At 41.3% G+C, this 11,505-nt stretch overlaps 1 protein-coding gene across 2 annotated transcripts; it reads left to right on the forward strand.

The window, feature by feature from the left end:
- Window positions 1-104: 104 nt before the first annotated feature.
- GPRC5D (G protein-coupled receptor class C group 5 member D) lies at window positions 105-10,852 on the forward strand. Of its 2 annotated transcripts, XM_053556225.1 has the most exons (4): window positions 105-1,547; window positions 2,508-3,442; window positions 8,886-8,953; window positions 10,059-10,852. In XM_053556225.1, exons 2-4 carry the CDS (start codon window positions 2,551-2,553, stop codon window positions 10,128-10,130), a joined length of 1,032 nt encoding a protein of 343 aa, XP_053412200.1. In that variant the 5' UTR covers window positions 105-1,547; window positions 2,508-2,550; the 3' UTR covers window positions 10,131-10,852. The 2 variants fall into 2 exon arrangements, with proteins under 2 accessions (XP_053412200.1, XP_053412201.1); XM_053556226.1 differs by lacking the exon at window positions 8,886-8,953 and having other exon boundaries at window positions 111-1,547.
- Window positions 10,853-11,505: the final 653 nt, after the last annotated feature.

An 11,505-nucleotide genomic window follows, 5' to 3' on the forward strand; every position in this document is an offset into this window, starting at 1 on the left:
CCCAGCCCTGGCCAAAAACTGCAAAAAAAAAAAAAGCAGACTGCTAAAAAGTACTTTTTGAAGGGTCTGGAATTTTATCATTACAATCATTCAATGAATCAAACCATTCATCATTGAGGAGGTGTTCCACAAGGGGCCAGATACTAGGGAGGCATAAAATGTGGATTTTATAGTCCAGGCTGCTATAAAATCTAATCGAAATGAGAGTAATAAGTAAAATACAGATATATCTTCTTATTCTTTTATTTCTATTTATTATTACTTAATAAATTAATTAACAAAATATGCAGAAAATAGGATTGTGTCATTTTGAACAAGACAGACTCTAAGTCTTACAGAGTCCATGGCGGGAGGTGAGCAGCGGGGGCTTGGATGATTGGTCAGAGAAGGCGGGAATGTCACAAAGGAGAGAAAATGAGCTGGATCCTAGATGAAGACAAAGTGTTTAGGTCAGAAACAGGATCGCTGGGAATAAAGCAAACAGCAGTGTGGGACAGGGAACAACATCTGAGCAAAGGTGAGCGGAAGGGAGCTTGTTTCTTTGTAAGGCAGTGGGGAAAAGCCACCTGGGGAGACCTGAAAGCAACATGGGTGGACAGGAAAGGTAGCTCCAAGCCACGGAGTGCCTGGAAACCAAGACTAGCCGAGCTCCAATTCGGGGTCTCAGAAGTCCCCTGTGTGCTATATGATTTATTACTTGTCACCAAAGGAGGAAAGGAATATATTACTCTTATATCAGTTGGTAACCTGTAATTGAGAGCTCTGTTATCTCAGGACTTGGGAATCCCCCAAGGAATGAGACCCAAAGTGACCGTGTTCTAATGGGGGTGAGGAGCCGAAGGATGAAGGGAATTATAGCCAAAGACTTAGGCAATGCCAGGAATGGCTTGGTCCAAGCAGGTGCCCCCCATGATGAGCAGCCAAGGCCTGGGGAAGGATTTTCAAAGGAAAAGAGGAGAGATTAGTAGAGAAGACAAATTTCCCCTAATTCACAATTTTGCCTACCACTGGCTATTTTAATGCCAAGGGTAGGCAAAATCACCCAGTGAAACTCTCTTTACCTTTGTATGCCTTTGTTGAGTGGCTGGTTATTTGAATTTCACCATTAATATCAAGATGTAGGGGAGTCTCTGGGGCTGGCTTTCTTAAGGAGCAAGTCAGAAGAAGGATGAAGTGTCCTCTCCTGAGGCCAACTGGGGGCCACTTGCAGCTTCCTGAACACACCGGGCATATGCGGGCAGGAAGCAGTCTTCTCTACAATCACACTCCCTTCTGGCCTAGGTGCCTCTGCTCAGCAGCAGAAGGAAAAGTCATTGTTCTCACCAAAGAAATCTCTGTAGAAAAGTTGCTGTGAAACTGGAATAGGTGTGTCTTTCTGCCCTTCCGGTTCTTTTTATAGGCCCTGCAGGAACGTGAGTTAGAGGCCTGCGATTCTTCCGCCCATTTGGGGAGAGATTAAAGAAGCTGAGGTCGTCTCCTCCTTACTCATAGGCAGTTACAACCTGGCCAGCTCCACAGCCTCAGCTTCCAGAGTGGACAAAGAGAAGGTAAGTGGGTAATGAAGGCCCATGACCTCAGCTGGAAACCTGGATGGCACCTGCCATCAGCTCTGGGACTATCTGAAGGGAAATAGAGCTTGGGGTATTCAACTGCAAGTTATTTTTTTTCCAAATGAATTTGTGGGATTTTTTTTTTTTTCTAAGCCACCTCAGTCAAGACAAGACATGGAATTTGGTGCTAAACTATTTGAAAAGTTATTTAAAGGAAAGGACCATTTTGTATAATTCTTTGATGAACAAATAGTTGGCATTTAATTATAACTTGTTGCATTAGATTGACTTAAATTGAATTGGAAAAGGGAGCAGTCATTTAAATTGCTGAGAAAAATCATCTGCCTGTCTCCTTCAAGCAGTGCATCAGTGCCTAGAATGATCCAATGCTCCAGGAGCCCTTGTTCTAGAGCTTGACATAAGTGGAATTCCATCAATCATGCAACGTTGTCACAAATCTATTTTATGAAAAAGATGTCGCATTCACTTTCAAAAAGCCTTGGACACTGTGATATAAAAATGCAGTTAATTATCCAGATAAATTATCAGGAAGCCCAAATGAAATCTGTTCTGCTTCTCCCAGAAGAAGGATGGAGCTAACATAGTTTTGAGGGTTTTAAGTTGATTTTTTCCTTTCTTTTTTTTTTACTGATATCCTATATACAGCGGTTACAAATTTGGGGGTAATATATGCGATGGTATTTCTCATCGCTTTAGACCTCTGATTTTCTCCCCTAGGGAAGTTTAGTGTTTAAATAAGTATCAAGGATCAAACAAAATGCAACTCAGACTCTCTTCAGTGTCCTTAGGACAATTTTGGCAAAGCCTTTCTTTCATATGTCCTGCTGTCTTCATTTCTGAGTAAAAACACGTGATGGTGCCCTGCATAAGACTACCTCTGGGACAGGCACTGTGTGGTTATGTGATGTCCTAAATTTGTGTCATCTTTTTCTGCAGAGGGTCAGAAGATCATTCTTGTGAGATCCACCTTTAAGTCATCATGAATGAGGACTGCATCAAGTCCAGTGGGGAGTATTTTCTCCTCTGTGACAACGAGGGGGCATGGGGCGTTGTTCTGGAGTCGCTGGCAATACTTGGCATAGTGGTTACAATAATGCTACTCTTGGCATTTCTCTTCTTCATGCGAAAGGTGCAAGACTGCAGCCAGTGGAACGTCCTCCCCACCCAGTTCCTCTTTCTGCTCGGTGTGCTGGGGCTCTTTGGACTAGCTTTTGCCTTCATCATCCAGCTCAATCAACAAACTGCCCCTGTGCGCTTCTTTCTCTTTGGGGTTCTCTTTGCACTCTGCTTCTCATGCCTCTTGGCTCATGCCTCCAACCTGGTGAAACTGGTCCGGGCTGGAGTCTCCTTCTCTTGGACGACAATTCTGTGCATTGCAATTGGGTGCAGTCTGTTGCAGACAATTATTGCCATCGAGTATGTGACCCTCATCATGACCAGGGGTATGACGTTCATGAACATGACACCCTGCCAGCTCAACGTGGACTTTGTCGTACTTCTGGTCTACGTTCTCTTTCTGATGGCCCTCACGTTCTTTGTCTCCAAAGCCACCTTGTGTGGCCCGTGTGAGAACTGGAAGCAGCATGGAAGGCTCATCTTTGTCACTGTGCTCTTCTCCATCATTATCTGGGTGGTGTGGATCTCCATGCTGCTGAGAGGCAACCCACAGTTCCAGCGACAGCCCCACTGGGATGACCCGGTCATCTGCATCGCACTGGTCACCAATGCATGGGTATTTCTGCTGCTGTACATTATTCCTGAGCTCTGCATTCTCTATAAGTCGTGTAGGCAGTGCCCTCGACAAGGCAACACCTGCCCGGTCCCAGCCTACCAACGCACCTTTTGTGTGGAGAACCAGGAGCTCTCAAGAGGTACTTTCCTGGGGGATTCAGGGGATACAGCGGGGTGGGGAGGAGACAGAGAAATAGGGCAACTGTATGAACCAAAAGGGAACAAAAAAGAGAATGGTCCGATTTTGAGTGAGTGGCTTCATAGTTCAAGCATAGAGATGAAGACGCCCAGAATCAGTTAGGCACAGTGGCTCATGCCTGTAATCCTAGCCCTCTGGGAGGCCAAAGTGGGTAGATTGCTTGAGCTCAGGAGTTTGAGACCAGCCTGAGCAAGAGCGAGATGCCATCTCTACTAAAAATGGAAAAACTAGCTGGATTTCTTAGCGGGTGCCGATAGTCCCAGCTACTTGGGAGGCTGAAGCAGGAGGATTGCTCAAGTCTAAGAGTTTGAGGTTGTTGTGAGATATGCTGCCATGACACTCTACCCAGGGCCACAGAGTGAGGGTCTGTCTCAAAGAAAAAGACACCCAGAATCAAGGTTAAATTGTTATGAAAAACACAGGGCTGTATGAGAAGAGATCAAGACAGAAATGAACCAAAGACCCTAAATAAAGAAGGTGTGACTCTGAGTGCTCATGCTGGGTAAAGAAAGGCATCCACTGTAAAATGAGTTAACTAGCCCCAAATTAGGCTTAGACCATGCAACTGCATGACATCTAATGCAAAGTCCAGATGTGTTGGCCGTCAAGTACAAAAGTCAATCCTGGCAACACTGATTGACATTTTTAAAATTTAAATCTCAAACCTAATTTGCCCAAATGTAATCTTAGGACTCACCACTTCACTAAAGTCATAAAGCCCAAGTGTTTCTGAATTTTGCTTTTCAAACTATTCACTATTTAGAATTCTTTAAGATTTACAAAAAGCAACAGAAAGAGCCATTACATCAGATTTCTGAATACAGACTCAGATGGCATGTGATCATGAGTAGAAAGAAAACAACTTGATTATGTGACACTTCTATGATAATTTCTGGGTCATACTTTTATCCAAGCCACCTGACTATACTTTTTTAAAGATTAAAATGTGTTATCCATGACGACAAGGACATGTAGACCCCAACAACCTGGGAGAGATAGGGCTAATTTCAGTTATCTGGAAATATATCAAAACTCATTAATTTCTTTTCTGAAAGATCTGACCTATTATTTACATCACAGCCTATCACAGTTTACATAAATTCTTGTGTCTTAATAGGCATCTGATTTCTTACATTTTATTTCTAATGTGAAATGATGAAATTTTACATGCTGTATAGCACACATAATGTTCACCAAGCTCAAAAAAATTAATATATGCTCTTCTTTTAAGTACACACACTTTTTTGAGCTGTAATCTATGGCTAATTGCATATTCAAATTAAACTCTGCTCAGATAAATATGTCCATTAATTCTTTTCAGTTAAGTCGACTGAGAGTTGGAAATTGACATTATACATCCTTCCCATAATAGTTTTTCATTGCTTGTTGATGATGCATAATCAGATCACTGAGGCTTGTGGCAGAATTGCAGAGTCGATCTTTCTGTTGTTGTATGTTTCCAAGAAACAAAACTCAGAGAGAAAGAAGTTGTTAGAATTTCACAATAGCCCAAAACACACTGGGACTTGTAAGGTCATTATTCTAAACCCCCAAAACATTAGGCAAGTGTTCAAAGTGTTCTAGGAAGTTGTCTTAGTTAAAAAGCAAGGACTTGCAAAAAAAATGTACAATGTTTCCTCATTTGGCTAAGACTATCCTATTACTGAAGCAGGGTCATAAAATCTATTTCTGAGCAGGAAGTTGTCTACCAGTGATAGTCATTGCCAATATAGTTTGATATTGTGTGGGGGGGGAAATCAATAGGGTAGTAAAGAACTTATAGATTGTGCTCCAAGATTGGACAGAATAATCAGAAACTTAAGCTCAAAAAAAAAAAAGAATCAGAATTTAGGTCACCTGGAAAAAAGTACAAATATTGACATTTAGAAGAATAATTAAAACTCAATAAAAAGTATAGACTTCCTACCTAGCTAGAAAAAACATACAAATAGATATAAAACAGTTAGCATCCAGACAAGTATAATAACAATAACTTGAAAAATACTAAGTGTCATTGTAGGTCATGACCTGGCAGTGGGGAGGGGAGCAGCTTACCACTGTCTTTGTTTTTGTTCACTCAAGAAACCATAGTACTATATAAACAGATGTGTGGTCAGCAAGAACAGCTGTGCTGTTGTAGTCAGCATCAGTCAGTCCCAAGACTACCCATTCCAGGTCTGCATCCACTAATGAGCTTGGGGAGCTTGGGGAAGGCTCTACAGAGAACCACAAAAGATGATTAAAGGGTCATAACCTCAGACCCATGTGGAAAGGTTAAGGCAGTGAGATGGAGATGGGTGTTCTTAAACTTTAGGTGCCTTTCTCAGAGATCATCCAAATTCTTGCTCTTGAAATTCTGTATCAAAATACAACCTTTGGTTTGAGTCTCTGAGGCATGCATTTGTCATGTGACTCTTCTGACTAAGGCTGGTTGCAGCTAGGACTCCAGTTGAGTAATTATGTGATGTTCCACTGGGGTAGGAGACAAGAATTATTCAGCCTAAAGGAGAACAAGACAGGATGATTAGAAGAGAATTTCACCATTAGGAAGACCTCTCGGCAAGAGGCTATTGTTTTCTATTGTCAATTAGAGACAATAGATTGCAAATGGACTCAGAGGCAGGAGGGTTTAGATTAAGTATGAAAATAAGAGTTGATAAATGCTGAAAGGGATCAGCAAAGGGGATTAAGGACTCCATTTCCCTGGGAGTCTTTCAAAAGAAGATTAGGCTTTATTTCTCTGAAGTAGCTTAGGGAGTTAATTCTAAAACACAAATCATCTGGATGGAGAATGAAATACAATCAAGTTACTACAGCAGGACACCAAACAAATAGGTATAAATAGTCTTTGCACCAGGTTACAAATACGTTTCTGAAAAGCTGTAAAATGACTGAACATTTTTTTTTTTTTTTTTGGTAGTTTTTGGCCAGGCCAATTTTGAACCCGCCACCTCTGGTATACGGGGTTGGTGCCCTACTCCTTTGAGCCACAAGCATCACCCATGACTGAACTTTTAAAAAGCAGTTACTCTTCACTGGAATCTTAAGCCAATGATATAGACATGTTTTCACAAACATTTGATCAAAGTTTTACATGCTCAACATATTGTTAGGCACAGGAAATTGTTATTATAAAGCTAAACAAGATTCGGGTAAAGAACCTCTGTACACATAAGTGAAGCAATTAAAATGCAAAATAAAAATGAAGAAGCAATTCTGAAATTATGTTGATGTTTAATTACTTCATTTACATGCACCTGGGATTATGTTACTTTTTAACATATCCTTTATTAATTAGGTTAGTTGATGACTATACTACTTGTTTTATATTTAGAGTGACTGAATTTTAGAATATTGCCGTTCCTGAAAAAGGCATAACTAACCTCCAAAATAAATAAATAAATAGAATAAAATCAGTTACTCTTTGAGAATTTTAAATGTGATATAACTTGTAGAGATCTTAAATATAGTAAAGTATCAGCTATGAATCTTTTTAACTAGGGGAAAGTTCTTCTAATTATTGCCTGCTTTATCTGTTTCGGACAAATTAGAATATTGTCACGTATATATCAAGCTTGCTAAAAGACCTGTGTATATTTGAAAGTGTCACATTACCGGGGGCATTTTTTTCTTCCAGCATTTGAATGTACACAGAAAAATCTAGTATGATCCTTGCTGAAAGTAAAAGGACACAAAAATAATCAATGAGTGTGTAATGTAAAGGTGGGTCACTGAGTATAAAACGAGGGGAAGTAAGAAGACTTCCCGTAAACATAAACCCTTCCAGGTGTTTTCTCCTGGCAAATGTCAATGTTTTTCTGACAATTCTCAACATTTTTTTCTCTAAGGCACATCCACCTTACCAGGGGGAACCCAATTTGAATGGTCCCAGGTGGTGCAATTTTTGTTTGTTCTTTTGTATAGGATTATTTCTTTTTTTCTCTTGGTCACCCTCAAGAATTACAGACCACAGAGAGAGCACAAGCATAAAACAGTGGAGAAGACAGTGAGTTATGCGCATAGATAGATAAGGTGTCTGAGGATAGATAAGGTGAAGATGGTAACATTCAGAAAAATTCAGGGAGCAGAGGCTAATTGGCCAGCAAGAGGCAATACAGACCACAGATTCCTGCCTCACTACTCTGGCCGTGAGACTCTGCTTCTCACCAACTTTGAGATGGACCCAACCTCCTCAACCTCCAGAAGCCTCAGACTCCTTGTCTTTAAATGATGTTCATGATGTTTCTCTCTGCCTCCTCCATGTGTAAAGCAGAAGGTGTTACTCAACTCAGATTTCCTACCATGAGGTGGTTGCAGGTTTAATGTAGAAAAACACTCAGCCTTTTGGTTAATTCATGAATGAGAATAACTAGAGCTGGAAGAATGAGAGTTTCTAACTTATGATCTGATGAGAATGTTGGGTATAAGTTGATTATGGAGAGACTGAGTATGAAGGAACCTCATTATGCCACAAGGAACAAAGTCAAGGGTTCCTCTGCCATGAAGGAAGAGCAAGCATTTCATCTATCACAGCAGCCTCTCTTAAAAAAAAAAAAGTGCTGCTAGGAGGAAGATGTCTGAGCATCAGTTATAACTACACCGCCAGCACCATCACAACAATCCTATACAAAGCACTACACCTACAGCGTTTTCCATATATCGTGGCCTGTTCTGAGGGCTTTCTATATCTAGTTTTATATAATCTTCAAAGCAACCCTATAAATGAGACTTACTATTACGACTGTCATTATACCTCTTTTATTTCCATCAGGAAGCAAAAGCAACAACAGGTTAAGGAGCTTAGCCATAGGAAACACCAGAGGGAGACCCAAGCAATCTTCTCCAGGGTCCTCTGCTCCATACGACAGCCTCTAAGCAGGAACAGTAGTGACCCCGTGATGCCTGTGATCACCACAAAACAAGTATATATCCCGCAAGTACGTGGTCTGCCAGGCAGACCCAGAGCTGACAGACACTCAGCTATGTGTGTGATTATAACAGTACAGGACTGTCTCGAGCAACCTTTTTTATTATGTTAAGTTTCAAAACCTAAATTCAAGCTTGCAGAAAATCAAGTCTAAAGGGGCTGTTGAAAAGAGGGGAGATGTCCCAGGTCACACAGGTAACACAAAGAGAGAGGCCGCTGCCCCCAGCTTGGTGTTCTTCTAACACGGTGTGCGGTGTCCTGAACCCTCACAAGCTATCCGCATAAACATTCCTCATAAACTTTCAAAACACTCTTTTAAATCATCCATCTTTTCAATAACAGCCTTAAGTGAGAATTCCTTTGAAAGGTCAGGAGCCTCTCTGCAAGCCGCTGAGTCTTCCTGGAGTCCTCCTGTGCTGTTTCCACTAACCCAGCCCTTCCCCCCTTTGGCTTGCAGCCCGAGACAGTGATGGAGCGGAGGAGGATGTAGCATTAACTTCCTATGGTACTCCCATTCAGCCGCAGGTAAATGCGCTCATCTAAGCTCACCTAGGAGGGACATAGCAAGCCCTCCTTCCTTAGGGGACCCTCAGGCTTCACTTGCAGTGGCTTTCCTGACTCAAGAGGGGAAAGGCAGGGCAGGATTATCCCTACAGGGATGTGGAGTTTGACCCACCCAGACTTAAGCCAGGCCAGGTGGTGCAACACAGCCAGGGCACACCTTGGCCCCCACCCGAACCTCTCCCGATCTTCACCACTATCAACAGTCCAGTGTTCTGATGCAGGTGCAGGGCCCTGGAAAGAAAAGCCTGCTTGAAGGGTTTATGTGAAGGTGAAGAGGAACAGGCTTACCATGTTTTGCCTTGGGGACAATTATAAATATGTATGAGTGCAAGTTCTGTTTTTAGTAGCAGTTGTCTGACTCCATCGCCTAAACCCCGCTGACTGCCTCTCTCTGAATCGCTGTCTAGCTCCAGCAGCCTGGGCTGCCCCCCCCCCAAAACTGGGCTAGGTCCGTCACCATCATTTGCATGCCCAGATGGATGAACAAATTTTAATCCTTTCAGGCAAAAACAGAGGGAACACACCACTGAATAGATTGGTGGGGGGGGGCTTGTTTGTGCTGTGGTGGCTTGAAGACACACAATTCGAAGCCAAAAAAATGCTACTACGTTGGGACACAATTCTTGTATTATGGGGATCAAAAGTGAAAGCCATGCTCACACCATTTGTTCAATAGACTTTAGTAGTCTACTAACTAAGCTAGTCCCTCTGGTCTGTTATCTGAGAATTTGCTCTTCCTAGAATGACAGAAATGTAAGCTATATTGTTTGCTGTAATCAACCCTCAGAAGGCCGTTTACACAATGAGAGTATCTTTGTTATCCCCTCCAAGAGTTTCTTGATTTAGTTTCAATTTCCAGTGATCAGCCACTCGAGAACCTTGCAAAAAGATCCTTGTTCATTGCTAAGAGTGTAGCCTGATATAAGTAGGCTCAGTATCTTTTTCTTTTTTTTTTTTATTAACAAAGAATTAAATGGTGGTGAGACAATACTTCAAACATAGTTCTGCAGAGTGCCACACCCTCTGTTGGCTTAGAAATTTGACAATGGCATTTCTTTCTTTGCAGCCTGTTGATCCTACGCAAGAGTGTTTCATCCCACGGGCTAAACTAGGTCCCCAGCAAGCTGCAGGAGTATAAAGTCTACAGGAAACATGAGTAGTGACACCCCAGAAGACCATCCTGGGTATTGTAGCGCTGATCAGCCACTGGGAAGCCCTCCGAGCCACACCGCCAATGAAGAAGCGGCTCCTCCTTCTGTTTCCTGGCTCTTTTCATCCACCTAGATCCTGCATCAGAGCACTGCCCTTCCAAGCGTAATTATAATTTTGCTGGCCACCCTACCTTGAATATGTGTCTTTTTCTTCATTCGTGTTAACTGGAAAATTCCCTTTCTTAGCAATGCCTCATAGTCATAGTACTAACAGACCCCAGTCAGAAGAAATTAGAGGCATTATAATGTGACAAAGTACAGAAATCAGTAGCAACTTATTACAGAATTACTCTTCTAGCCATTCTTTTAAATGATGCTAAAACACACACAACATAAAATTTACCATCTTAAATTGCTTACGTTCATAGTTCAATGGTATTGACTATATTCACATTGTTATACAAAGGATCTCCTAGAACTTTTTCATCTTGCAAAACTGAAATTCTAAACCCATTGAACAATGATGACCCTCCAGCCTATGGCAAGCACCATTCTATGTTCTGTTTCTATAACTCTAAGTACTTCATATAATTGAATCATATGGCATTTGCTTTGTGTGATTAGCTTACTTCATTTAGCACAATGTCCTCAGGGTCTACCCACGTTGTACCATGAGATAAGATTTTCTTCTTTTATAAGGCTGAGTAATACTCTATTGAATGTATACACCACATTCTCTCTCTTTCTTTTTTAATGTAACTGTCCTTATTCACTTTCCTTCTGAAAATTTGGCACCATGAAGTCCACATTTTTGTTTTTTATTTTTTGTTTGTTTTTGTTTGGCTTTTTTTTTTTTCTTTTTTTTTTTTTGCCGTTTTTGGCCGGGGGTGGGTTTGAACCCACCACCTCCGGTATATGAGACCGGCACCCTACTCCTGAAATCCACGTTTTTTACTTTGGGTTGCTTTTACCTCTTGGCTTTTGCAAATAATGCTGCAGTGAACATTGGTGTACAAATATCTCCTTGAAATCCTGCTATCAATTCTTTTCGATATATGCCTGGAAGTGGGCTCACTGGATCATATGGTAGTTCTATTTCTAATTTTCTGAGGAACCTACATACTGTTTTCTATAGTGGCTACACCATTTTACATGCCACCAACAGCACATAAAGAGTTCCGAGTTCTCTACAACCTCACCATCCCTGTCATTTCCTATGGGTTTTTTTTTTATTTTATTTTTTTTTTTTAGTGACCATCCTAAAGACTGTATGGTGTCTAGTCATTTTTTATAAAGAAACCCAAAATATGATTGGCCCAAAATTTTCTATAAAAGTTATAGCAGAATTGTCAAGATCACAAT

Source organism: Nycticebus coucang, chromosome 12 (genome assembly GCF_027406575.1).
Source record: "Nycticebus coucang isolate mNycCou1 chromosome 12, mNycCou1.pri, whole genome shotgun sequence".
NCBI classification, from domain to species: Eukaryota; Metazoa; Chordata; class Mammalia; order Primates; family Lorisidae; genus Nycticebus; species Nycticebus coucang.

Excerpts from the sequence above, each read along its gene's own strand:
- GPRC5D (XM_053556225.1), top strand. The coding sequence starts at position 2,551 with ATGAATGAGGACTGCATCAAGTCCAGTGGGGAGTATTTTCTCCTCTGT. Across the intron at positions 3,443-8,885 it reads GAACCAGGAGCTCTCAAGAG|CCCGAGACAGTGATGGAGCG; the intron begins GTACTTTCCTGG and ends TTTGGCTTGCAG. Across the intron at positions 8,954-10,058 it reads GTACTCCCATTCAGCCGCAG|CCTGTTGATCCTACGCAAGA; the intron begins GTAAATGCGCTC and ends CTTTCTTTGCAG.